Genomic DNA, 27,568 nt, shown 5'->3' on the forward strand with positions numbered 1-27,568 from the left:
TATTTGCCCGTTAATGGCGTCACTGCATACATCAAAGGAAATGATAAAGGGGGGGGGGGGGGTATTTGAAAAAGAGAAACGTACACGTATTTCGCCGAAAATTGGGCACGAGCGACACAATGTGTGCGTGTTGTTGATTCTGTAAATTAGAGGGGCTTCTAAAGCGTCTCTTCATAAACAAAACTCAGATTTTTTTTTTTTTTACAATTGCGATAATCGTACGAGAATCGTCGCTTTTTTGATGACGTAATCATCGCGCCGAACAACGACCAGGCTTCTCTCACAGCCAACGCTCGGACTGGAGCTTGGATGGATGTCAAATATGGAGCCTCGGTGACACAACAGTAGACGAAGCAAAATATTCCCATTGGGAGAAGACCGCGAAGGCAACGTAACCTCTCACACGCTCATCGCCACACAGCAACATTCGATCACTGGACCGGAACCGTGCATGACCCATGGACGACTTTCTCTCTGCTTGCCACGCAGCCGTCCAGGTAGCGCACGCACACACACGCACACATGACAGGCGTGCGTCCACGGCGGGGATGACAGTCATCGAAGGTGGGGTCGTTTGACATTTTTTGTTTGACATTTTCTCCCTGGAGCAACGCGAACGTGAGCTTGCCTCAATCCCGCGAGACATGGAGCTGCGTCAAGCGCAAGAGTCGGTCAGGCAGTCACACGTGGTCTCTGCCAATCAAACTTTAAAGAGAACAGTTTTCGCGGTTGGAGATTTGCCTCGTGTTGCCAGTCTGATGTAGGCTGCTAGACGTCGAATGTCGCCTGTGGGATGTTGACTGCCCAGTTTCGATTGTCACATGTTGGGTGTCGAATGTCACGTGTCGGGGGGCGGCTGTTGTAGCTCGTGAGATGGATGCTGCATGTCATCTGTTTTTTGTGGGCTACCCTTGGCTCAGGCAAGTGCCGGCTTGCCGTCGGGCTGTCCGTTCCACGTGGTTCTGGGAAACGAGGCCTGCGACCTGGACTCCATGGCGTCCTCATTGGCGTACGCCTACTTCCTGTCCAAGGTGAGCCCATGTCCCATCTCGCCTCGTCTTGTCCAATGTGCTGTGCAAGCGGCCACCTTTTCTGGGCAGAGCTGCGGCATCGAAGAGGTGCTCGTTGTGCCGCTGCTCAACATCCGGCGGGAGGAGCTACCGCTCCGCTCCGACAACGTGTTCCTGCTGCGCCAGATAGGCCTGTCTCCGGACCTCCTGCTCTTCCGGGACCAGCTTGACTTGGTGGCGCTGCGGCGGTCGGATCGCCTGCGCCTCACGCTCGTCGACCACAACGTCCTTCCCAGGTAAAAACTTGGAAGGTGGCTGGCTGTCCTGCAAGTAGGCACAAAAAGCTCATAAAAAGTGCATCAAAACAGTCAGACAGGTTCCACTTGTAGTGATGTCCAACCAGAGGCAATCCTGGCTACTTTTGCGCCCTGGGGGAACCATTCATCGCGGCCCCCCCCACCCTGCTCACCCCCCAAAAAATTTTTTTGCAAACACCATCTGGTCTGTCAAACATCCTTAACGTAACATGAATCACGTCACGCATGCGTGCATCAGATAATGCAGGTAATGCGTACTGTCCATTTTTTCAGATAATAATAATACATTTTATTTATAAGGCGCCTTTCAAGGCACTCAAGGTCGCCGTACAGACATAAAATAGCATGCAGAATTAAAGGAAAAAAGAAAAAAGAGTATAAAAGCAAAAAAACATCTGCAGCAGAGTGATGAATTCAGACATATGCCTGCCTAAACAGGTGGGTTTTGAGGTGGGATGCGAACAGATGAATGGGGTCAATGTTTCTGATGTCTGGGGGGAGAGAATTCCAGAGGCGAGGGGCAGAGCAACTGAAGGCTCTAGCCCCCATAGTGGACAGACGGAATGTGGGGACAGTGAGGGTGATAGTGGAGGCAGACCTGAGAGACTGGGTGGGAATGTTGATGTGCAGGAGGTCTGACAGGTATGGAAGGGCGAGGTTATGGATGGCCTTTAATGTGTGGAAGAGAATTTTATAGTCAATGCGCTGTTTTATAGGAAACCAGTGGAGTTGGTGTAGAACAGGAGTGATGTGATGGTGGACAGGGGTTCTGGTAACGATGCGAGCAGTAGCACTCTGGACCAGTTGCAATCTATGGAGGAGTTTGTTGGGGAGACCAACAAGGATGGAGTTGCAATAATCCAGACGGAGGTGACGAGCGAGTGGACCAGGATAGCAGCGCTGTTTGGAGTGAGTGATGGACGGAGGCGGTTGATGTTACGAAGGTGGAAATAGGCAGAACGGATGATGTTGTTGATGTAGGTGCTAAATGATGGGGTGCTATCAAGGACGACACCCAGGCTCTTAGCCTGAGGGGAAGGGGAAACCGAGGAGTTGTCAATGGTGAGTGTGAGACTGGGTTGTTTGTTGAGGGAAGCTTTAGAACCGATGAGTCAAGTCAAGTTTATTTATATAGACTGAAAATGTGAAACCTTGAGAAGGGACCACAGATGGGAGGATCCCCCTTTCAGGATCACCAGGCTGCAATGGATGTAGAGAGGGCACATAAAATACATAATGTAAAAAAAATTAAAGAAAAAGTGGATGTCCAATTCAAAGCAAAGAGCTGCAGGAGGTGCCCTTGATTGTCCTGGTAGTTTCTTTGAGGGAGGTAATCCGCTGCAGTTCCCTCATCTTGATTGGTCCACGAGAATCCAGACAGCCGCTGTCAGCTTGGGTGTCACCTACCCACCTCCCCAGCCAGGGAGGGGTGGAGGGGGATGGGGGGAGGGAGCGAAAACACAAACTCCCGCCGAATCGGTCATCCATCCATCCATCCATCCATCCATCCATCCATCCATCCATCCATCCATCCATCCATCCATCCATCCATCCATCCATCCATCCATCCATCCTCTTCCGCTTATCCGGGGTCGGGTCGCGGGGGAAGCAGCTTTAGGAGGGACTCCCAGACTCCCCTCTCCCCAGCCACTTCATCCAGCTCATCTCGGGGGATCCCAAGGCGTTCCCAGGCCAGCTGAGCGACATAGCCTCTCCAGCGCGTCCTGGGTCGTCCCCGGGGTCTCCTACCGGTGGGACATGCCCGGAACACCTCCCCAGGGAGGCGTCCAGGAGGCATCCTGATGAGATGCCCGAGCCACCTCATCTGGCTCCTCTCAACATGGAGGAGTAACGACTCTACTCCGAGTCTCTCTCGGATGACCGAGCTTCTCACCCTATCTCTAAGGGAGAGCCCGGACATCCTGCGGAGAAAACTAATTTCGGGTGCTTGTATCCGGGATCTCGTTCTTTCGGTCACGACCCATAGCTCGTGACCATAGGTGAGGGTAGCAGCGTAAATCGACCGCTAAATTGAGAGCTTTGCCTTTTGGGTCAGCTCTCTCTTTACCACGACAGATCGGTACAGAGTCTGCATTACTGCCGACACTGCACCGATCGCCTGTCGATCTTGTCCTCCATCCTCCCTTCACTCGTGAACAAGACCCCAAAATACTTGAACTCCTCCACTTGGGGCAGGATCTCATCCCCTATCCGGAGAGGGTATTCCACACGTTTCCGACCGAGGACCATGGACTCGCATTTGGAGGTGCTGACCCTCATCCCGACCGCTTCACACTCGGCTGTGAACCGCTCCAGTGAGAGCTGGAGATCACCGCCTGAAGAAGCCAACAGCATCACGTCTTCTGCAAAAAGCAGAAGACGCGATGCTCAGGTTCCCAAACCGTACCCTCTCAATGCCTCGACTGTGCCTAGAAATTCTGTCCATAAAAATTATGAACAGAATCGGTGACAAAGGGCAGCCTTGGCGGAGTTCAACCCTCACTGGGAACAAATCCGACCACTGTCCCCGATGTCCACGTAATGTTGTAGAGGCGTGTCAGCCATGACAGCCCCACAACATCCAAAGCCTTTAAGAACTCCGGGCGGATCTCATCCACCCCCAGGGCCTTGCCACCGCAGAGTTTTTTAACTACCTCAGTGACTTCGACCCCAGAGATTGGAGAGTCCGCCTCAGAGTCTCCAGGCCCTGCTTCCTCAATGGAAGGCGTGTAGGTGGAATTGAGGAGGTCTTCGAAGTATTCTCCCCACCGACTCACGACGTCCCAAGTCGAGGTCAGCAGCACGCCATACTCACTGTAAACAGTGTTGACGTTGCACTGCTTCCCCCTCCTGAGACAGTGGATGGTGGAACAGAATTTCCTTGAAGCCGTCCGGAAGTCATTCTTCATGGCCTCGCCAAACTCCTCCCACGCCTGGGTTTTTGCCTCACCAACCGCCGAAGCCACGTTCCGCTTGACCATCCAGTACCTGTCCGGAGTCCCGCAGGCCAAAACGACCCGATAGGACTCCTTCTTCAGCTTGACGGCATCCCTTACCACCGTTGTCAACCAGTGGGTTCGGGGATTACCGCCACGACAGGCACCAACGATCTTACAGCCACAGCTTCGGTCGACCGCCTCAACAATGGAGGCACGGAACATGGTCCATTCGGACTCAATGTCCCCCGCCTCCCCCGGGACGTGGGAAAAGTTCTGCCGGAGGTGGGTGTTGAAGCTCTTCCTGACAGGGTATTTTGCCAGATGTTCCCAGCAGACCCTCACAGAGCGTTTGGGTCTGCCAGGTCGGACCGGCATCTTCCTCCACAATCAAAGCTCCGCCCCTCTCTTCGCCCGAGTGTCCAAAACATGCGGCCGCAAATCCGATGACACGACTACAAAGTCAATCATCGAACTGCGGCCTCGGGTGTCCTGGTGCCAAGTGCACACATGGACACCCTTATGTTTGAACATGGTGTTCATTATAGAAAATCCGTGTTGAGCACAGAAGTCCAATAATAGAATACCGCTCGGGTTCAGATCGGAGGGACCGGTCCTCCCAATCACGCCCTTCCAGGTCTCACTGTCATTGCCCACGTGAGCATTAAAGTCACCCAGTGGAACGATGGAGTCCCCAGAAGGAGCGCTCTCCAGCACTTCATTGCCCACGTGAGCATTGAAGTTACCCAGTAGAACATTGGAGTCCCCAGAAGGAGCGCTCTCCAGCACTTCTTCCTGGGACCCCAAGAAGGGTGGGTACTCTGAGCTGCTGTTTGGTACATATACACAAACAACAGTCAGGACCTGTCCCCCCCACCCGAAAGCGGAGGGAGGCCTTACTCTCATTCACCGGCGTGAACCCCAATGTGCAGGGGCCCAGCTGGGGGGCAATAAGTATACCCACACCTGCTCGACGCCTCTCACCGTGGGCAACTCCAGAGTGGAAGAGAGTCCAGCCCCTCTCAAGAGGGCTAGTACCGGAACCCAAACTGTGTGTGGAGGCAAGTCCGACTATATCTAGTTGGGACTTTTCTGCCTCGCGCACCAGCTCGTGCTCCTTTCCAGCCAGAGAGGTGACATTCCATGTCCCAAGAGCCAGCTTCTGCAGCTGGGGATCAGACCGCTAAGGTCCCTGCCTTTGGCCACCGCCCAGCCCACAATGCACCCGACCCCTTTGGCCCCTCCCACAGGTGGTGAGCCCATGGAAAGGGGGACCCACGTTTCCTTTTCGGGCTGTGCCCGGCCGGGCCCCATGGGCGAAGGCCCGGCCACCAGACGCTCGCCTTCAAGCCCCACCTACAGGCCTGGCTCCAGAGGGGGGCACCGGTGACCCGCGTCCGGGCGAGGGAAATCTGAGTTCATATATGTTTTTCTTCATAAGGGGCTTTTTGAGCCGTGCTTTGTCTGGCCCCTCACCTAGGACCCTTTTGCCACGGGTGACTCTACCAGGGGCATAAAGCCCCAGACAACGTGGCTCCTAGGATCATTGGGACACGCAAACGCCTCCATCACGGTAAGGTGACAACTCACGGAGGGGCCGAATCGGTCACTACAGGTTAATTAAAGGCCATATCATAGAAATGTGTCTTAAATATTTCTACTGAGGTAGCAGTTCGAATATACATTGGTAGGGCATTCCAAAGTTCTGGAGCCCGAATAGAAAATGCTCTAGACCCTGCAGACATTTTTTTGGCCCTCTGGGTCACTAAAAGACTAGTGTTTTGCGAGCAGAGGTTACGAGACGGAACGCAAGGAACAACTAGGTCGACGAGATATGAAGGCGCTAAGCCATGCAATGATTTATAGGTTAATAGAGGAACCTTGAAGTCACATCTTAAATGGACCAGGAGCCAATGTAAGTCGGCTAATATTGGGGTAATGTGATCAAATTTTCATTGTCCGTGAGAGCAGCTGTGCAGCAGCATTACAAAATGCTAGCTAGTTAGTAGACAAAAGTCTACTGGACTTAGGAAGACCAGAGAATAATGCGTTACAGTAGTCCAGGCGCAACGTAATAAACGTATGTATAATATGAGAACTACCTCCGTTTTGTCACTGTTAATTTTAAGGAAGTTTGAGGTGAACCAAGATTTGATTTCTTGAAGGCCCGCACAGAGGGGGTAGGGTGGAAGGGGGTTTGGAGGAGATGTAGAGCTGGGTGTTGTCTGCGTAGCAGTGAAAATTAATGTTGTGTTTCCGGAAAATCAGGCCAAGTAGGAGGAGGTAAATGATAAATAAGATGGGACCAAGGACAGAGCCCTGAGGAACACCAGAGGACAGGCGGGAGGGGAGAGCTGTGAATGATTTTAACTGGATAAATTGAGAGCGGCCAGAGAGATATGAGTGGAACCAGTGCCAGGGGTGTGTCAGACAGTCCGATAGAGGCTAGTCGGTCAAGGAGGATGGAGTGGGAGATGGTGTCAAAAGCTGTGCTTAAACCAAGGAGAATGAGTATGGATATTAGACCAGAGTCCGCTGAAATAAGGAGATCATTTGTGATATTAATGAGGGCTGTTTCTGTACTGTGTCGAGGGCGAAAACAGGACTGGAACTGTTCATATAAATTATTACTAGAGAGGTGAGTGTGGACCTGCAATGTAACAGCTTTTTCGGGGCTGAAGTTATTGAGGATATTGGGGTCTGAGCCAGGTTTCTTAAGAGTTGGTGTAACTGCAGCAGATTTGAAAGATAGAGGGACAGAGCCAGAGGTGAGGAAAGAATGGATGATGGCAGTAATCAGGGGCAGCAGAGAGGGAAGAAGGCATGGGGTCAAGTTGACATGTAGATGGCTTTGAGTTTCGGATGAGTTCAGATAGGTCAGCAGCAGAGGGAAGTTGGAAGCAGGAAAGAGAGAGGGGGTGGGATGGGGGAAGAAAGGAGATGGACAGCAAATGGAAAGCAAACACACTAGCACACAGGTAGCACCTGGGCGGTCAAAGACACGCTTCAGACAGACAAGTCCGCTTGGGAGTTGACCCAGAATGAAGCCAACAATACCACATTCATCAAGGTTTGGTGGTCTGCTGTAGACTTTGCAAGAAATCAGAGCAAAACATTAAAAATGACCGGAGAGCAGCGGCAGCAAGTCGCGCCAGCGTTCACTCACATCCGGTTCCCAAAATGCAAACGGAGCAGTTTTCGAGGCGAGATGAGGTGACGAGATGATTTTTTTTTTTTGTGTGTAAATTTTTACATAACCCAATTGATTACATGTGGATAGGTATTATTATTTTTATGAATAAATACAATTTATTTGGAGGCAGTTGTGTGGCCTTGGAATCCCTCGCTCCCCTTCCTTTGCTTTTCCGCTCTGCTCTCTGGTGTCCCCCGCCGGCCGCTGCCCTCTTGCCTGCAGGCAAGAGAGGCGGGGAGGGAGGGGTAAGGCGAGAGGGGAGGGCTGCTCTTCTGACACACACGCTCAAAGAACGAAAGAACCCCAACTTTCAGCAGCAAATTGACATCACCCCAGTGCCCGCTGAACAGATTTGAGATGGAACTGAGTGAGCTAGAAAACTGGCGATTTTCTATTTTTTCTTGAGCTCGCTCATGCGCCCCACGTGGATTGTGCCCTGGGCGATCGCCCATATTGCCCATAGCTAAAACCGGTCCTGTGTCCAACCACCGGCAGTGGGGGGCTTAGGCGGAGTGGGGTGACCTGTCAGGTGTTTGTCCCTGCAGTTCAGATGCCAGCCTTGAGGGGGCGGTGGTGGAGGTGATCGACCATCACATGCTGGAGCAAGAGCCCAGCCCCTCCTGCCCCGCTACCGTGGAGACAGTGGGCTCCTGCGCCACCCTGGTGACTGAGCGCCTCCTCCAGAAAGCACCACACATCCTGGACCAGCAGCTGGCGCAGCTTCTCTACGGTAAGCGAGGGTTTAGAGACGCCTGGTCGCCCATGACTGACGAGCATTGGGTGCGTTGTTTAGCGACCATCCTGGCGGACTGTGTCAACATGGCACCCGCGGCGGGGAAGGTGACGGCTAAAGATAGCCTGATCGCTACCGCCCTAGAAGCACGTTTCCCCTCCCTGCCACCGCGTGCCGCTCTTTTCCAGGCCCTGCACAATGCCAAGTTTGATGTGTCAGGTGAGTCCGCCTTGCTCGGGGCCTTTTATGTCACGCGTGAGGTCACGTGTGATGATGTCATCGTCTTCAGGCCTCAACACGGAACAGATGTTGATGAAGGACATGAAGATGCTCAAAGGAAGTTTGTCCATGGCCATCTCCGTACTCTACCTGCCCATTGAGGTTCTCTCTCTCTCACTCTCACTCTCACAGCCCTTTGGGTGTGTGTAACTCGAGGTCAGGAAAAAACTTGTGTGTCAATGAGCATGTGTGTTAAACCTTACATATCACTATATAAATTGTGTGTTAAAGCTTACATATCACTTATGTAATTTATTATGTACAAATTCTTCCATTTTACGCATTCAGTTGTGGTCTATGTAAAGTGGAACAGCGCATGCTGTTTTGGTGCGGTCTCTTTAAATGCAAATGAGATACTTCACACCCCACTTCTTCCAGGCCGGAAGATATGCGCCTCCCTTTCCGGTCGGATATATTTCTAGTTTTTTTTAGCTGAGGTGGTGTTTACTTGCGCCGCAAACTTTTTGATTGATTAAAAGATGGCAATGACAGAAGACTTGTCAATACATACATAACACTTAAAATAAATCCCCTCACAATATTTATGAACACGTCTTCTAAATAAGCACTGCAGTCAAGCTACAAAGTAAGCTAATGCTAGCGTTAGTGAGAAGTTGAAGAATGCATTCAACACATTATTGTGTTCTTAAGAATAAAACAGCACCTTCAATGCAATTCATCTGATACAACTACTCAAAATACACTCACAAGAAGTGAAAATATAGAGCGCACAGCTCTAAAATCAGCAGAAAGACTGACGCTAATGCTATAAAAACAAGTGCATAGAAACACATTATTAAAGTGAAATAGTTTATTATTTTTATGTCATCTCAAGTTTACCGCTTTACTGTGTTTGCCGTTTCCATAGATTGAAGGAACTGAACCATCAACGAAACAAAGTTGGCAAATCCTTCTCTATACAAATATTTTCTGAAACACTCGTCCTTGAAGTAGTAGGACTCTGCCCACAGATGTGGGAACCAAGCTTGAAAAATAACATTTGACCAGGCACTTCTATGATGTTCTGATGCTGGGGGACAGTGCAATAAGTTGTGTGATGCATCCAACAATGAAACATTTTGATCTCTCTACTTCAGCATCCTTGAGTTTGGACTACAAAAGTCTCTCAGAGTAATAAAGATGGCGGATTTGCGAAACCATTTGGCCGCACCCATCTTGTTTGGTAGTTCTGCCCCAACGAATGTGACGTAACAGATAAACGTAACAGATAAAAATACGTAATGGATAATGAAGAAAAATGAACGGAGTAAAAAATAGTGATGAGTGATGAAGGCGGAAGAAACCGCCGAAACATGTCAGGTAAAGAACCTAAAACAATTTGTTTGATATAAAAGAAACCAGGAAGTGATTAAAACAAGGAAAAACAAGATGAACTTAGTACAATTATTACGAAGAAGTTATCGAGAAAGGACACTCTGATGAAGGCGGAAGAAACCGCCGAAACATGTCAGGTAAAGAACCTAAAACAATGTTTGATATAAAAGAAACCAGGAAGAGATCATAAAAGTATCTCTGCAACACCGGGAGGGATAGATTACACTTTTCTACAATCTTGGAGACTCCAAGTGCACAATAAAATGAATATAAAAGCAAAAAAAGTGGATTTCCCATGATATGTCTTCGTGGGTCATTGTGAGCGTGTGTGCGAGTGTTAGCTTGCATGTGTCTGTGTGCGTGTGTGTGTCAGGTGTTCCTGCAGAGGGCGGAGCTAGAGGAGGAGCTTTCTGGATTCTGCCGCAAGTTGGCTTTGGATGTGCTGGTTTTGATGAGCATCTCCTTCACAGAGGCCAAGCAGCCCATCCGAGAGCTGGCACTCTTTAGTCACAGCGCCACCTGCAGGGAACAGGTAAGCTGTACGCGTGTGCGCGCACGAGGCTGGCTCTGGAAGCCCCGTGTACCCTGTCTCTTTATCTGTAAAGTCTCCGCGGTGAAAGTGGTGCATATGTTGTGATGAAATGTCCTCTTACGACCACTCCCCCGCCTGCTCCTGACAGGTAAGCCACTTCCTGGAGCGGGCCAGCGACCCTGCCCTGGACCTGCATGCCATCAGCTGCCCTCATGACCATGTGGTGGCCTTTCACCAAGGTAAGGCCCTCTAACCTTAAAAATGAGCACCATGAGCTGCCGGTGAAAAACAAACACCATGCCGCAGTTAGAGTTGACTCTCAGCCATTGGAAAGTGATTCGGCATGGGCAATCGGGTAAAATGGAATTGTGGTTTGAATTTTAGCTACTCGTCATTTTAAAAGCCTTCTCATCCAAGAAAAACAAAGCCATCAATGTGCCTCCCTGCGAATGCACCGCTGCGGCCAGACTCAGCGAGCCCGCCTTTGCCTCCGCCGTTCGGTGATGCGCCCAGCCCGGCCGAGCTTTTTGGAACCGTCTCGGCTGTTGATTCTAAGCAATTTGTTGACTTTTAATCAGGCACAAAAGTTGAGTGCAAAATCCCTAATTGCGTGCCCTGCATCCAAATTCAAACTTTTGTTCCATTTGTCCTCATATGGCTTTATTTTTTTTCTCTTGTGGGAAATAGGTCACTTAGTGACATACAGTATCTCACAAAAGTGAGTACACCCCTCTCATTTCTGCAATGTTTTAATTATATCTTGTCATGGGACAACACTGAAGAAATGACACTTTGAGACAATGTTAAGTAGTCACTGTAGAGCTTGGATAGCAAAGTAAATGTAGCGTTACTTCAAGGTAACTCAAAATACAACAATGAATGTCTAAAATGCTGGCAACAAAAGTGAGTACACCCCAACTGAAAATGTCAAACTTGGACCCAAATGTCAATATTTTGTGTGGCCACCATTATTTTCCAGCACACTTGTCTTTGTACTCTTCACCTGGTTGCCGCCACAGACGCTGGACACCATCTGAACCAAATATGTTTATCTTGGTCTCATCAGACCATTGGACATGGTTCCAGTAACTCGTATCCATATCCTGAAGACAAGCAGACTAAGGATATAGGTTACTGGAACTATGGTGTCCAGCGTGTGTGGCGACAACCAAAAACTAAAAGAAATGAGAGGGGTGTACTCATTTTTGTGAGATACTGTACATGTGGTTGGCGTTAGGATGAAAGTGTGAGAAGGTGTGAAGAAAACAAATTGTTGAGCTGCAGCTTTCACCCCACAATGAGTCGTGGGTGCGCACCCACAAGCAAGCTGCCCTGATGAGACTGACGACACTATGTGACAACTCAGACCAAGCAGCTTTTCCTCTCAAGGACAGGCCGTTACTGATTCCTCAGCCTTTCACTCTCATTGATTGCTGTCGCTCTCGCTGTTGTAGTTTGTCAACCTCCTCAGACAGGTTATTGAAATACGTCACCACCTGCAAACTTTGGGCCTTCTTCTACGGGTCAGGGAAAAGGCCTCAACGAGGCCTTGTGAGGGCAAAGCAGCGTGGAAGGTCACCGCCAATGGGGTTGACTTTGGTCCGTCTGTTCTTCAGGTAATGCGTCGGCGTCGCGAAAGAAGCTTCTGCCGCTGCTCAAAGACTTTGTGAGGGCGCGCCGCGACAAGGACAACGAGGACGGGGAGCGCCGGGTGCCGCCCACGCCCGCCAACAGCCTGGCGGAGGGCTGTCCCCTGGACGCTGGACCGCCCCCCATCAGCGCCCACGCTCTGCATGACAAGTTTGGCCAGATCGACGCTCGTTGAGCCCGCAAGATGTGCTCTTCTCCAACCGCACTGTCATGTATGTGCAAATAAAGGTAACAACCTCACATGGGTCACTTTTCTTGCGCATCGCAGCAGGCAATGTCGAGTTGGGTGAAAGCGCCTCAGTGTGTGTGAGAGGAGCGCCTCGGTGTGTGTGAGAGGAGCGCTTCGGAGGAGCGCTTTGTGCATGTTGTGGCTTGCGCTTGCATTCTAAAGTCAAGGTACATCTGTCCGTGCCACTTGAGGACTGCTCTCCCCATCGGGAAAAGAATCGGCTGGCAAATGTCGAGCTCGCCCGTAGATTTCACCAGACTAAGATGACGTGGTCTGGATGGCGGGATTAGCTCCCAACTCCATCCTGTTGCCAAGCATGCAGGATGGCCGCCCTCTGGCACTTCAGTTGCGCAGGATTTTGTGGGACGCCCCATGGTCTGACTTGCAACCACAGACAGCTAAGTGTGTGTGCTACATGAAACACTGCGTGTGTGTTGATGACAGCGTCTCCTTCCCACAGGACGCCTGCGTGTGAATTCACAGATACGAAAATAATGCGCAGTGAGAGTGGCGCCACGACAACCGGTGCCTGGCCTGCCAGTAGGCAACTACACATCGACAATTTATGCCACGTTCTAGGAAGGTGGGCTTGATACCGCCTGTTGCAGCACAGATGGCTGACAGCTACAACTTAACTCGTGTGCGCATGATCCCAAGGGGCGCTCAACTTCCCGCTTTGCAGCAATCAAAAAGGGATTGCTCTCCTCAAATTGGGGCAAACACTTTTCACAACACTCTTGACGCTCCTGACTATGAGCTTCCCAATTCTGGCTTAGCATTAAGCTAGCCAAGGCCAACTGATCTGTTTGGTGAGCTGTCGTACTTTGTGGCTGTCTTTGCCCATGCATGTACGCACACTGGCATCATTTTCGTACATCTTTTTCGCACTGACTTTTTCCTGTCTCAGCTTTTGGCTCTCACACAAAGCAACCCAACAGGCCAACTTAATGATGCCTAAGCTGAAAATCTCAAGTCAGACCACTCCTATGCTACTTTGTCAAACAAAAACAAGGATTTGGCGTAAAACTCACTGTATGACTGCACTGCGACCTACAGCGACAACCGCATTGAAGTTTGCTGACGACACGACTCTGGTGGGTCTCATCACGAAGGGCGACGAGACTCGGTACAGGTCGGAAGTTGACCTTCTGACCACGTGGTGCAGGGACAACAACCTCCTGCTGAACGTAAACAAGACCAAGGAAATCGTTGTTGACTTCCGGAAGGGTCACACAAAACACCTGCCGCTGATCATCGACGGTGCTGTGGTGGAGAGGGTGAGCTGCACCAAGTTCCTGGGGGTGCACATCAGTGAGGACCTCTCCTGGTCCGCAAACACCGCGCGTCACTGGCAAAGAAAGCTCAGGGCCACCTGTACTTCGTGCAGAAGCTCAGGCGTGCATGTGCTCCTCAGGCAGTCCTGTCTACATTCTACCGTGGCACCATTGAGAGCGTCCTCACCAGTTGCATCGCTGTCTGGGGTGGTAGCTGCACTGAACAGAACTTGAAGGCCCTGCAGCGCATAGTGAATACGGCTGGTAAGATTATTGGTGCTTCGCTCCCCTCCCTGACGGACATTTACACCTCCCATCTCGCCCGCAAGGCAACCACGATTGCGAGTGATGTGAGTCACCCAGCTCACTCTTTGTTTGACCTTCTGCCCTCTGGGAAGAGGTACAGGAGCCTGCGCTCCCGCACCACCAGACTTGCCAATAGCTTCTTTCTCCAGGCTGTTAAGACCCTGACTCGCTACCCCCTTCTGCGTAGCGTGCGGCACTGTTGCGCTATTTTCTGGAATGTCTGCTGTACGCTTACTTGCTCCTTTTTGCTCCTCTTATTTATTTGTTGTGTTATTTATTCATTATTTATTCAGCACGCTGTTGGTTACTTGTTTACTTGATTATCTATTGTGGGCCATGTCTTGTCACCGAGGGATAGCAGGGAACGAAATTTCGGTTTCTTTGTGTCTTTGACGTGGAGAAATTGACAATAAAGCTGACTTTGACTTTTTGTATTTCAGTAAAAAGTGAACATTTAACATGAAAAGGAATTAAAAAAAGAAAGCTCGCAAAATGGTCATTTCGTCTGAGTGTTGCCACGGCAATGGCCTGAAGGTTTCAGTAAACGGCTTCGTCCATGTCGTCGTCGCTTCCGGTGCCAAAATCTTCACCGTTGTCAAAGTAGGACATGATGTAATCGGTGTCCTGCCACAAACGCAGAGTGACCTTTCAAAATAAAAGTCGTTCGTGCACGGGCTCACCTCCTCCAGCTCTTCTTCATACTCCTCGTCCACCTCCTGATCGTCGTCCTTCTTCTCCTCCTCGTCCTCGGAGCCCCGCTGCTCCTCGTTTGCCAGCGTCTCCATGACGACCACATGCGGCAGATGATTAGTTAAAAGAGAAGTGACGGACAGCAGCCACGTGTCTACAGCGCAACCGACGGTAGCGAGCGAAACGTGGTGAAGATGGTGAAGAGAGTGGAAGGCAGCATTGAGGGTGGCAGCGTGTATTGAAGGCGGAATGAGGGGTGTTGACGGCGGCGAGGTGGACTTGATGTTGGCGTATTTAGTGATTGGCTCACCTCAAGTTTGAGGAGGACTTGTTTTTCTTTCACGCTTTCCTTCTGCTCATCAGCCCGACCTCTCTTGGATCGCAGCGCCGCTCCAGACACACCTAACGTTTGGGTTTGAGCAAGGACACTGCATTGCGTTCTGGATTTATTTGCTAGTGGCTAAATTTGGCCAAGTTGTTGAGTGCCACGCCAGACACACACATCCTACGTTGGATTGTCAGTGCCAAAACTGGTGAGCATTTCTTTTCCGCTTTATTAATTTAGGTGACAAGCTGACAATCACTGTAAATTTGGCCAAGTCATTGACTGCCACGCTAGACACACACATCCTGTGTTGAATTGTCAGTGACAAAAGATGCGACACGTCGACGTTTCTCTCGCCCTTCATTAATTTAGGTGACACGCTGAAAATCCTCGCCGAATGTTTAACTGACCAAAATGTTGTGCTTCCTTCAAATCCAAAGTGATGCATGCTACCATATCCTGGTGTCTGTTAATCATTGCAGTGGACGTAATCTGACCGATTGATTAGTGGCTGGCACTTGGCGGGCAACGCTTGGCTTCAATGTGGCCCAAGAAAATCATTCTTGGCCAGGGATGTCCAAAGTCCGGCCCGCGGACCGCAATTAGTCCGCGGGCTGTATTGTGGACATCAATCATTGGACATAAATTCTCATCAGGCCCGCAGCCTGTCATAAAATCTATAATATGTGGCCAGCACTGTTGAAGTATAAAACACACACGCGGGCTACAAAAGGTATTTTATATTTACCCAGCAGATTACTATCTGGTAAGCCCCACTCTCTCGCACTCTGGCTGCATGAACCTGTGACTTACGGCCAATTACCGAAATGGCGACCACAAATAAAAATAGGAAAGTGAGAGGGAGAGTCGGCGCTTCCAGAACAAGTGGAAATATGACTATTTTTTTCATTGAAATACGAAACAACTGTGGCCGCCTAATTTGCCAAGAGACTGTCTGTTTTAAAGCAAATAAAAATAGGAAAGTTGACAGGGAGTGTCGGCGCTTCCAGAACAAGTGGAAATATGACTATTTTTTTCATTGAAATACGAAACAACTGTGTCCGCCTAATTTGCCAAGAGACTGTCTGTTTTAAAGCAATACAACGTCAATAGACACCACCAGACGAAACATGGTGACATATACAACAAGGTAACGGTGAAGGAACGCAGCGAAAAACTGCAGCAGCTGGAAGCTGGTTTAGCAGCGATTTTTCGTAAGAGCCCGAGAGTCAAATGAAAATGCCACAAAGGTGAGCTACGAGGTGGCAAAGCTGATTACGAAGCACTGCAAACCTTTTACCAAGGGTGAATTTATCAAAGACTTTGTGATGTCAATGGTAGAGAAAATCTGCCCTGAGAAGAAGCAAGAATTTGCCAATGTTTGCCTGGTGTGAAGAATTGAAGATATTTCATCACATATTTTTCATCAGATATTAAGAGGCAGTTGGAGGCCAGAGGAGAGGAGTTTGACTTGTTTTCCTTAGCTTGCGACAAAAGCACGGATGCATTGGAACCGCTCAGTTACTTATTTTTTGAAAGGAGCGGACAGTGAAATGAATGTGACTGAAGAGCTACTTGACCTCAAGAGCAAACAAAAGGAATGGATTTATTCACTTCTGTTTGCTCTGCCGTAGATTACATGAAACTCCCGTGGGATAAAGGGATTCTTATGAATGGCGCACCTGCTATGGCTGGCAACTGAAGAGTATTATCAACCCTAATCTGTAACAGGCTGTGAAGGAGGTAAAGCTGTAAAACGCCATTGTATTAATCCCCAGCAAGTTCTCTTTGCCAAACATCTAAAATATGATCATGTTATGAAACTGTTGATAAAGGCTATTAATTATATCCGCTCTAAAGCCGTGTGCCACTGTCAGTTTCAACAGTTTCTAATCAACATCCAGAGTGAATACAGAGATGTCTATCACAACGACGTTGGGGGTTTGCACTGCAGCGCTTCTACTCTCTTAGGTGGGAAATCATGGCAAAACAGGAACAATAGATCCCAGAACTATGTGATCCAGTTTGGCTGGCTGATTTGGGTTTTTTAGTTGACACAATAATGCACCTGAACATGCTGAACACTAGCCTTCATGGGCCCAATTCAGTGGTAAGCCAACTGTATTCACACATCAAAGCCTTTGGAACCAAGATGCAACTTTTCCAAAGGCACCTGTCACAAACGCAGCCTAATATCACACACTATCCAACACTGCAGGAAATCATGACCAGCTTTCCACAGAGCAATATCAGCGCTCAAACGAAGAGGTATGCGGCAGACATCTAATCTCTGGTTGAGGAGTTCCAACAACGCTTTCGGGATTTCTCAGCAATTGAGAAAGAGATTTTTTCCTCTCCTTTCTCCCTGGACCCTGATGTTGCTCCAGACCACCTGAAACTGCAACAAACTGAAACATTAAGCTGCAGTGTGACGCAGATTGCTGCAGTCGACAACTACAGCTCTCTCTTGCGGACTTTTACAGCCATCAGGTTCCATGAGATTCAAACATTTGCTAAGAAAATACTGAGCTTGTTTGGCTCGACGTATTTGTGTGAGAAGACCTTTTCGGTTATAAACAAGAGCTGCATGAGAACACTACTAACTAATCCTCCTTTGCGTGACATCTTGCACATCGAAACCACCGCCTTTGAGCCAGACAGTGCAGTTCAGACAATTAATTTTGTTTTGTGACTATCAAATCCACATTTATGTGTTTGTACTCCTGAATAAGATTAGCTATTTCTCAGTTTTGAATTTAAAAGTTCCAATATCTTGTCGTGTTTACAGTGAGCATTTACTTGCCAATAATGTCATTTTTCAAAAAAAAACCAGACATGTTTAAGCTTCTAGAAATATAAATAAGAAAGGCTCATATAAAATGAGTGACAGTCAAATTTGTTTAGATTTGTGTTCTATGTCAAGAATGTCAGGCTGAATGGTCAGCCCTCACACATTTTCACCTCACCAAATTTGGCCCCCTTTTAAAAAAGTTTGGACACCCCTGTTCTCGGCAGTCAACAATGATTAGCCCACTTCTACTCGCCGCTGTGCGTGCGCGTGTTTCTATGCACTCACCTGTTTTTAGTGATCTTCTAACACAAAGTTGTATTTCTTTTGGGAACCTCTTCCAGTCTGGACAACAAGAAAAAACAAAAAATAAAAGTGAACCTGTTGAGGCAAATCTGCAAAAGACACCCATGTGACTGAAGACGGCAGCGGCAAGCTGGCCAATGCAAGCGCACACCTGAGTTCTCAAGACTCAAAAAGAAGCTGGGAAACGGGGCGACCAGCTCAAATGGAAAAGGAATGGTGGAGGTAAAAAAGCTTGCAGATGCTCTTGGTTTGTGCGCCAATGTTGCTCAGACTTGTAATATTTGCACTCGGGACGCAAACACTCTTGGATTGATTTCATTTCATGGCAAGAGCCAACTGTTTTTTTTCATGACTGAAATTCAAATCTAACTTCAACCATGTTGAACCTCCTTAGAGGACACACGCCGACTGGGCTCTTGTATTTTTTTCCATGGCTCTTCGGTGTGTTCAACTCGTTTTGAAGACAAAACCTTATGAGAAACAAAGAAACAACAAGAAGTTCCGTTGTTTGCGGTCGATGACATTGAAGCTTAAATTTGCTTTGCTTTATAGCCGGTGACTTTGGAACATGGCGTATTGTTTGACAACTCTTGAGTACATACAAAAATGCCAATCGAGCCTTCGCATATCAAATGTAGTTGTTGGTGAACCAAAAGACAATGGCCCAGTAGAGACGCAAAAAAAAGCCGGTCGCATTTGAATGGCTCCAAAATGTATTGAAAGTAGCGCTCCTAAAATCTGAAAAGTAGATTCAAGAACCATCATCTCTTGGCAGCAATTGTACTCCTAGTTGTTGAGCAGATCTCCTTGACGTGGAGACCGATAGCGCTCCCTAGTGGCGGGATGCTGAGTAAAATCGTCCCCACACATCGTGGCAAATGCCGATGACCCTCAACCCCCCGCTTCTGACTGCTTTGAGAGCGAACCGTGTTGGTTCGCGAGCCTCGAGATGGACCCCACTAGTTTAAGCCTATGTCTCGCCATTTGGGACTCAGGCGGCAGGGTCGGCCATTCGAATCCCACTGAGCTTGCCGGTCGTTTGGTGGCCGTCGGAGGGTCCTTGGTGCGCATCAGCAGCCACGCCTCCGTCTTTCGGCCTGCCTGCACAGGGAAGCCATGGCGACTGTCTAAAGCCAATGCATAATAATCGCGATTGGAGTACTCGATGGTCGTGAAGCTTCGCCTCACACAATTTGTCTCTTGCACTTGTGCGCGAGCAGAAAGTGGTCTCCCCCATTTTGACTGTCCTGGGAAAACAAAGCCACGTTATCGTGGTGGAGGGGTTTGCGTGTCCCAATGATCCTAGGAGCCATGTTGTCTGGGGATTCATGCCCCTGGTAGGGTCACCCATGGCAAAAGGGTCCTAGGTGAGGGGCCAGACAAAGCATGGCCCACAGAAGCCCCTTATGAAGAAAAACATATATGGACTTCGTTTTCCATCCCCCGGACGCGGGTCACCGGGGCCCTCCTCTGGAGCCAGGCCTGGAGGTGGGGCTCGAAGGTAAGCATCTGGTGGCCGGGCCTTTGCCCATGGGGCCCGGCCGGGCACAGCCCTAAAATGAGACGTGGGTCCCGCTTCCCATGGGCTCACCTGTGGGAGGGGCCAAAGGGTTCAGGTGCTAAGTGAGCTGGGAGGTGACCTGATCCCCGGCTGCAGAAGCTGGCTCTTGAGACATGGACTGTCACCTCTCTGGCTGGAAAGGAGCCCGAGCTGGTGTGTGAGGCAGAAAAGTCCCGGTTAGACATAGTAGGACTTGCCTCCACACACAGTTTGGGCTCTGGTACAAGCCCTCTTGAGAGGGGCTGGACTCTCTTCCACTCTGGAGTTGCCCATGGTGAGAGACGTCGAGCAAGTGTGGGCATACTTGTTGACTGGGCACCTGCACATTGGGGTTAACCCCGGTGAACGAGAGGGTAGCCTCCCTCCGCCTTCGGGTGGGGGGGACGGGTCCTGACTGTTGTTTGTGTCTATGCACCAAATGGCAGCTCAGGGTACCCACCCTTTTTGGGGTCCTTGGAGGAAGTGCTGGAGAGCGCTCCTTCTGGGAACTCCATCGTTCTACTGGGTGACTTCAATGCTCACGTGGGCAATGACAGTGAGACCTGGAAGGATGTGATTGGGAGGAACGCCCCCTCCCCGATTTGAACCCGAGCGGTGTTATATTATTGGACTTCTGTGCTCAACACGGATTGTCAGTAATGAACACCATGTTCAAACATAAGGGTGTCCATGTGTGCACTTGGCATCAGGAAGAGCTTCAACTCCCACCTCCGGCAGAGCTTTTCCCACGTCCTGGAGGAGGCGGGGGACATTGAGTTCGAATGGACCATGTTCCGTGCCTCCATTGTAAAGGCAGCCGACCGGGGTTTTTATAGGCTCTGGATGTTGTGGGGCTGTCCTGGCTGACACACCTCTACAACATTGCGTGGACATCGGGGACGGTGCCTCTGGATTGGCAGACTGGGGTGGTGGTTCCCCTCTTTAAGAAGGGGGACCGGAGGGTGTCTTCCAACTACAGAGGAATTACACTCCTCAGCCTCCCTGGTAAGGTCTATTCAGGGGTGCTGGAGAGGAGGGTCCGTCGAGAGGTCGAACCTCGGATTCAGGAGGAGCAGTGTGGTTTTCGTCCTGGCCGTGGAACAGTGGGCCGGCTCTATACCCTCGGCTCAACCAGTCCACATGTGTTTTGTGGAAATGTAGAAGGCGTTCGACCGTGTCCCTAGGGAAGTTCTGTGGAGGGTGCTTCGGGAGTACGGGGTGCTGAACCAACTGATACCCTTATCGGTTCGGTCCCTGTATCATCGATGCCAGAGTTTGGTCCGCATTTCCAGCAGTAAGTCGGATTCGTTCCCAGTGAGGGTTGAACTCCGCCAAGGCTGCTCTTTGTCACCGATTCTGTTCATAACTTTTCTGGACAGAATTTTTAGGCGCAGCCGAGGCTTTGAGGGTGTCCGGTTTGGGGACCACAGCATTGCGTCTCTGCTTTTTGCAGACGTCGTGGTGCTGTTGTCTTCTCCAAACCATGATCTCCAGCTCTCGCTAGAGCAGTTCGCAGCCGAGTGTGAAGCGGTCAAATCTGAGTCCATGGTTCTCGGTCGGAAAACGGGGTAATGTTCTCTCCAGATCGGGGATGAGCTCCTGCCCCAAGTGGAGGAGTTCAAGTAACTTGGGGTCTTGTTCACGAGTGAGGGCAGGATGGAGCGTGAGATCGACAGCCGCGTCGACAGTAATGCGGACTCCGTACCAGTCTGTCGTGGTGAAAAGAGAGCTGAGCCAAAAGGCAATTTACCGGTTGATAGATGTTCCTACCCTCACCTATGGTCACAAGCTATGGGTCGTGACCGAAAGAACGAGATCCCGCATACAAGCGGCCGAAATGACCTTCCTCCGCAGGGTGTCCGGGCTCTCCCTTAGAGATAGGATGAGAAGCTCGGTCATCCGGGAGAGACTTGGAGTAGAGTCACTGTTCCTCCACGTTGAGAGGAACCAGATGAGGTGGCTCGAGCATCTCATCAAGATGCCTCCTGGACGCCTCCCTGGAGAGGTGTTCTGAGCATGTCCCACCGGCAGGAGACCCCGTGGACGAGCCCGGACACACTGAGAGACTGTCTCTAAGCTGGCCTGGGAACGCGGGATGAGCTGGATGAAGTGGCTAGGGAGAGGGAAGTCTCGGAGTACCACCTAAAGCCGTTGGCCCCGCGACCAGACCCCGGATAAGCAGAAGATGGATGGATGGATGGATGGATGGATGGATGGATGGATGGATGGATGGATGGATGGATGGATGGATGGATGGATGGATGGATGGATGGATGGATGGATGGATGGATGGATGGATGGATGGATGGATGGATGGATGGATGGATGGATGGATGGATGGATGGATGGATGGGAAAACAAAGGTATGGCAAGTCCGTAAATGTACCTGTGATCCAGTTGGTCAGCGCGTCCGTTTGCTCGCTGGAGTTGTGGTATTTGTCTGAATATCTTTCCACATCTGAATATCAGATCAAAATCAAACAATGGATCTAGATATGTGCAGCAGCAGCCAAGGTCTCTGACCTGCGTGTGACCTGTGACCCGCGTGCGGCTGGATGAAACCTGGTCGTGCGCCCATGGCGCCTCTGAGCTCCTGCTTGAGGGCCAACAGGTACTCTGCCTCTTCGCCGCACGTCAGGGGGAGGGGCTTGTGCTCCATCGCCTGCGCGGCACAGGAAAAAGGCCAAAGGTCACAGGTCAAGCCGAGCTGATGCCGATGTCGGTCACTTACGGGAAACAGAGGACTGGGCTGCTGAACAGACGGCAGGAGCGGTTCGCCTCTGGTGACGCTTGCGCCCTCTGCACCGCGCCGGCCACGACCACGCCCCGACATCCCACCTATGAGCCATTTGTGCAACGACAACAGCAAAAGCGTGACTGTTTTTGCTTGGGAGGTGGTCGCCGTGGCAATGCAAGAAAACCACAACTAATGTGTTCATGTAAGATGCCACGGTAGCGACCTTTGGCAGCCGGTTATGAACTACAGTGCCTTCAAAAAGTATTTCCCTCCTGAAGATGGCACAAAATAAAAAGGTTCAAGAGTGCACCATATATCATCCAAAAGTAGGACTGCAAAAATAAATAACAAGTCAAAATCAACCATAGATGAGAGGCAGAAAAGAAAAAGTTGAAATAAAATCATTCATGTTCAGAATATATTTGACTAAAAGTTTGAAAAAAACAGCAACACATATGATTTTTAAATTAAATCACTATTTTATATTGATTAAAATACATCAATTAACCAGCCAATTAATGACAGAGTCAAACCTCTACAGTTAAGGACAAAATTATTTCAACACAGCATTTATGAGCATATCAGATTTATTAGGAAACCTTCATTACACATAATTTTGCTTAGAAGCAGAACATTACATACAAAACAAAAAAATACCATGGTCAAAATTATTAGCCGCCCTTGCATCAATAGTCAATTGTGTATCCTTTTTGCTGGACAACAGCTTGCAGTCGTTTTGTATAGTTCTCAACAAGCTTAAGACAGGTCTCCTGAGGAATTGCAGCCCATTCTTCCTTGGCAACTCTCTCAAGTTCCTCTAGGTTTGATGGTCGTCTGGCGTGAACTCTGGTCTTCAGTTGTTTCCATAAGTTTTCGATGGGGTTTAAATCTGGGCTTTATGCAGGCCACTTCAGAACATTGACTTTGCTCTTCTAAAGGTATTCCTTAACCATTATCGATGTATGTTTCGGGTCATTGTCATGCTGAAACACAAGACGACGACCAAAACCCAACTTCGAAGCAGACCGTTTAAGGTTTTCCCTCAAAATCTTCTCATAATCTTCTTTCCTAATGATTCCTTCTATCCTGACAAGATTCCCAGTGCTAGCTGCACTGAAGCACCCCCAAAGCATAATGCTCCCACCTCAATGTTTCACAGTCGGGACAGTGTTGTTAGGGTTGTATGCTTCTCCCTTCTTCCTCCAAACAAAGGCTACATCTCAGTGACTAAACAGCTTCAGTTTAGACTCATCTGACCACGCTTCCAATATTGATCGCCTTTCTCCATGTTGTCCCGAGCATACTGCAATCTTGTTAAAGGTGTCTCTTTTGAAGGAGTTGAGTTCTTCTTGCTCTGCACCCTCGCAGACCATTTCTGTGCAGGGCTCTTGTGACTGTCTTCCTTGAGACATCTATTCCAGACTTCCCCAAGTCATTAACTAGTGTCTTGGCAGTTGTTCGTGGATCTTTCGATACATCTCTGACTACCTTTCTTTCCAAAGATTTGGAAATCTTTCGCTTCCTGCCTCTGCCTTTGTTGTTCTGTACTGTGTGAATTTCCTTGAACTTCTTTGTAATGCTTCTGACTGCAGTTCTTGAGACTTTGAATTACTTTGATATCCTTGTATAACCTTCTCCTTCCTTGTGAGGATCAACAATTCTTTTTTTAAGTCAAGACTAATTTCTTTTCCTTTCACCATGATTGCAGAGTAATGTGAACCACAGGTAAACTTCAGCCATGCGTAATATTGAAAGCAACCTCTAGATTTGATTTCAGGTCAATCATTGAGAGCTTGGCAAAGTTTTAACAACTTGTTAGACCAGTGCTTTGGAATATAACTCAACAGATCAACCATTACTCCCAAAGGGCTAATAATTTTGACCATGGTATTTTTTGGTTTTGTATGTAATGTTCTGCTTCTGAGCAAAATTATGTGTAATGAAGGTTTCCTAATAAATCTGATATGTTCATAAATGCTGTGCTAAAATATCATTGCTCTAGTAAGTAGCAGTCAGGAAATATTAAAAAAAGAATGACATTTTCAAAGGGGGGCTAATAATTTTGTCCTTAACTGTACATACGATTGCTTAAACATAAGTTTTTCAACATGTGATGTGAAATTTGATAAAATATTTGACTCAATATCAATATAAAACAAAAAATTGTCATCATACCATGTGAAATTAGATCAAATATTTGACACAATATCCAAAGTAATTCCCAACATACGACGTCATCATGTTTAGCCCGCTAGACAGCGGCACGACGAGGTGTCATCAGTTAGCATCCCAAGAAGGGTAACGCAAATGGTAGTCGTGGTGAAAAAAGAAGTTGATGATTTTCTTACAATTAAAACAAGACATCATAGGAAAACATGAGCGCGGGGTGCGTGTGAGTGATCTTGCAAAACAATATCACCGTAAAAACGTGCCAACAATCATTAAGCAGAAGGGAGCCCTCAAAGCGGTCAAGCGATTCAAGGGGATCCCAATCATCTCTAAATGTCAGAGCCCTACCCTGGAAGAGATGTACGCCTTTTGCTTATATGGATAAAGGACAAGGAGATTGCTGGTGAAACAGGTGTTGTGCTCGATTTGGTTCCCCCTGCCGCGGGAGCGCGCACGCCTTGTTTGGAAAGCGGAAAACCGATGTTGTACGGCGTCAGCACTATGTTGTTTTCAATAAAAACATGAAGAACTCACGTTTGCGTCAGTCAATTTTATTTTTTTATAAAGGATTATTCTCATTTGATGTCTTTAAATTCATCCGCGTTCTGCCGTTGAAGCGGGGTGCATTCAAAGACCACTCGTACAGACGGAACACTCATTCACTTCACCAAAAAGCAACAATATAATTACGCGAGCTCTTTGCATAAACCTCGATGCAAAGAAACTCCTCTTTTTGGGTACCATTACATGCTACAAGTATATATTACAAAAGAGTGATCATCATTCATCCATCCATTTTATTACTCAGGTATTTTCAAAGCAAATTAATATTGTTGCATTTCAAAGTCAAATCAAAGTCTAAGTCAGCTTTATTGTCACTTCCTTCACATGCCAAAGACACACAAAGAAACCGAAATTTCGTTCCCCGCTATCCCACGGTGACAAGACATGGCACACAATAGACAATCAAGTAAACAACAGCGTGCTGAATTAATAATGAATAAATAACACAACAATAAATAAGAGGAGCAAAAAGGAGCAAGTGAGCGTACAGCAGACATTCCAGAAAATAGCGCAAAAGTGCAGCACGCTACGCAGAAGGGGGTAGCGAGTTCAGGGACCTAACAGCCTGGAGAACGAAGCTGTTGGCGAGTCTGGTGGTGCGGGAGCGCAGGCTTCTGTACCTCTTCCCAGAGGGCAGAACGTCAAACAAAGAGTGAGCTGGGTGACTCACATCACTCACAATCGTGGTTGCCTTGCGGGTAAGATGGGAGGTGTAAATGTCCTTCAGGGAAATTGTATTTGCTTTAAAATGACAGCGCAATATAATTAAAAGCTGACACTAAAGCAATGTCAAACATTTAAGAAAAAGCCACACACATTTTGTGATCAAATCTTTCATAACGAGAATGATTTGAGTGAATCGATTTGAATGAATAATTGAGAAGAAATTTCACTTCTGAAGCCTCCTTTTGTCCGAAGCAAAGTGACAGGTGGTGGGGAGGGGGGATAAAAATTGTAACAGGAACTCTATGAAAAGTGCCAAGCCGTGAGAATTTGTGCCCCCCTCCCATTTTGAGAACGGTGAGTCCTGGACATCGACCGGGTTATTTTCTATTTTCTTGGGGGTCTGTTCAGGTTGTCTGGCAAATTAGAACGGAATCCCTCATTACTAGGCCAACTTACAGGGGGGAACACATCCTCACGGCGGCCCCGTGAGGTTATGTCGTCGTCGTCGTCCCCCCGGTCGATGTCCAGGACTCACCATTCTCAAAATGGGAGGGGGGCACAAATTCTCACGGCTTGACACTTTTCATAGAGTTCCTGTTACAATTTTTATCCCCCCTCCCCACCACCTGTCACTTTGCTTGGGACAAAAGGAGGCTTCAGAACTGAAATTTCTTCTCAATTATTCACTCAAATCAATTCACTCAAATCATTCTCATTATGAAAGATGTGATCACAAAACGTGTGTGGCTTTTTCTTAAATGTATGACATTGCTATAGTGTCAGGTTTTAATTATATTGCGCTGTCATTTCAAAGCAAATTAATAAACGCAACAATATTAATTTGCTTTGAAAATACCAGAGTAATAAAATGGATGGATGAATGATGATCACAAGTAAGTATAAAGTCGCCTTTGTAACATATACTCCTTGTAGCATGTAACGGTACCCAAAAAGAGGAGTTTCTTTGCATCGAGGTTTATGCAAAGAGCTCACGTAATTATATTGTTGCTTTTTGGTGAAGTGAATGAGTGTTCTGTCTGTACGACTGGTCTTTGAATGCACCCCGCTTCAACGGCAGAACGCGGATGAATTTAAAGACATCAAATGAGAATAATCCTTTATAAAAAATAAAAAAAATTGACTGACGCAAACGCGAGTTCTTCATGTTTTTATTGAAAACAACATAGTGCTGACGCCGTACGGCATCGGTTTTTCGCTTTCCAAACAAGGCGTACGCGCTCCCGCGGTAGGGGGAACAAAATCTCACGGGGGAACCAAATCGAGCACAACACCTGTTCGAATTAAATTTGTATGTAGAGGTTTGTGTTTGTTTTAATTGGGACGACGATGAATGACTATGAGAATGTTGCGTTTAAATCGCCACCAAGCCATACTTTGTTCAGCCATCAAAAATTCGATTGTGGGTTTACTTTACTCTATCTCATATCCAACTTGGACGTAACGTCATTGGAGACTAGTGATAAAGTCGGTTCTCCTTTCAGTCGTGCACTGTAGAACGTCGATAGGATGGTGACCGTGACGTTGTCAGCGACAGAAAATGCGCCCCGTCAAGCACAATCGGAGAGCGGACAAATTTAGTAGTTGTTGTCCGTCTTACTGGCCACAGTGTGAAACAAACGAAGCAAGTTCTCCAAGCAGATACGACAACAAACCTTGCTTGAAGTTCCACTCAACCGTTGAGTGAAGTTCCACTCAGCAGTCGTCGTAAAGATTTTGCACTAAAGTCAAATCTTTTGCACAAAGCTTACTCCTTTCCATCCAAAGTCTTACTTCGGCTGTGAGTCGTCAGTCGGCTGAAAAATGAAGCCTTTCGTAGTTGCCCGAGTCATTACGCGCCAGCCGCCATCTTCCCATTGTTTCTACTTTCTGCTGTTTGGATCCTTCAGCGAATCAGACGTTAGCGCGCCGCCTCCTAGCGGCTCGCCGAAGCACTGCAGCAAACTCACAATCCGAGCCTGGCAAGCCAGG

The 27,568-nt window shown here is 48.4% G+C and overlaps 2 protein-coding genes across 6 annotated transcripts; one reads left to right on the forward strand and one right to left on the reverse strand.

The window, feature by feature from the left end:
* Window positions 1–88: 88 nt before the first annotated feature.
* On the forward strand, window positions 89–14,228 carry prune1 (prune exopolyphosphatase 1). Of its 4 annotated transcripts, XR_015861054.1 has the most exons (11): window positions 89–497; window positions 921–1,031; window positions 1,101–1,306; window positions 8,002–8,186; window positions 8,250–8,408; window positions 8,479–8,570; window positions 10,177–10,335; window positions 10,484–10,574; window positions 11,952–12,213; window positions 12,675–12,797; window positions 13,271–14,228. XR_015861054.1 is itself a non-coding variant. In XM_088388026.1 (9 exons), the coding sequence occupies exons 1-9, from the start codon at window positions 459–461 to the stop codon at window positions 12,158–12,160; spliced, it is 1,251 nt and encodes a 416-aa protein (XP_088244152.1). In that variant the 5' UTR covers window positions 89–458; the 3' UTR covers window positions 12,161–12,225. The 4 variants fall into 4 exon arrangements, 2 of the variants coding, with proteins under 2 accessions (XP_088244152.1, XP_088244153.1); XR_015861055.1 differs by lacking the exon at window positions 12,675–12,797 and having other exon boundaries at window positions 13,629–14,228; XM_088388026.1 differs by lacking the exons at window positions 12,675–12,797; window positions 13,271–14,228 and having other exon boundaries at window positions 11,952–12,225.
* LOC148392674 (DNA-directed RNA polymerase III subunit RPC7-like) lies at window positions 9,262–27,568 on the reverse strand. Of its 2 annotated transcripts, none has more exons than XM_088388029.1 (8): window positions 27,371–27,568; window positions 22,175–22,281; window positions 21,967–22,105; window positions 21,830–21,901; window positions 17,886–17,942; window positions 14,795–14,886; window positions 14,475–14,573; window positions 9,262–10,610 (listed from the first exon to the last, which is right to left on the reverse strand). In XM_088388029.1, exons 2-8 carry the CDS (start codon window positions 22,274–22,276, stop codon window positions 10,536–10,538), a joined length of 636 nt encoding a protein of 211 aa, XP_088244155.1. In that variant the 5' UTR covers window positions 22,277–22,281; window positions 27,371–27,568; the 3' UTR covers window positions 9,262–10,535. The 2 variants fall into 2 exon arrangements, with proteins under 2 accessions (XP_088244155.1, XP_088244154.1); XM_088388028.1 differs by lacking the exon at window positions 9,262–10,610 and adding an exon at window positions 14,211–14,418 and having other exon boundaries at window positions 27,371–27,565.

Source organism: Syngnathus floridae, chromosome 10, assembly GCF_059516105.1.
Source record: "Syngnathus floridae isolate MCC-2025c chromosome 10, RoL_Sflo_1.0, whole genome shotgun sequence".
Classification (NCBI taxonomy): domain Eukaryota; kingdom Metazoa; phylum Chordata; class Actinopteri; order Syngnathiformes; family Syngnathidae; genus Syngnathus; species Syngnathus floridae.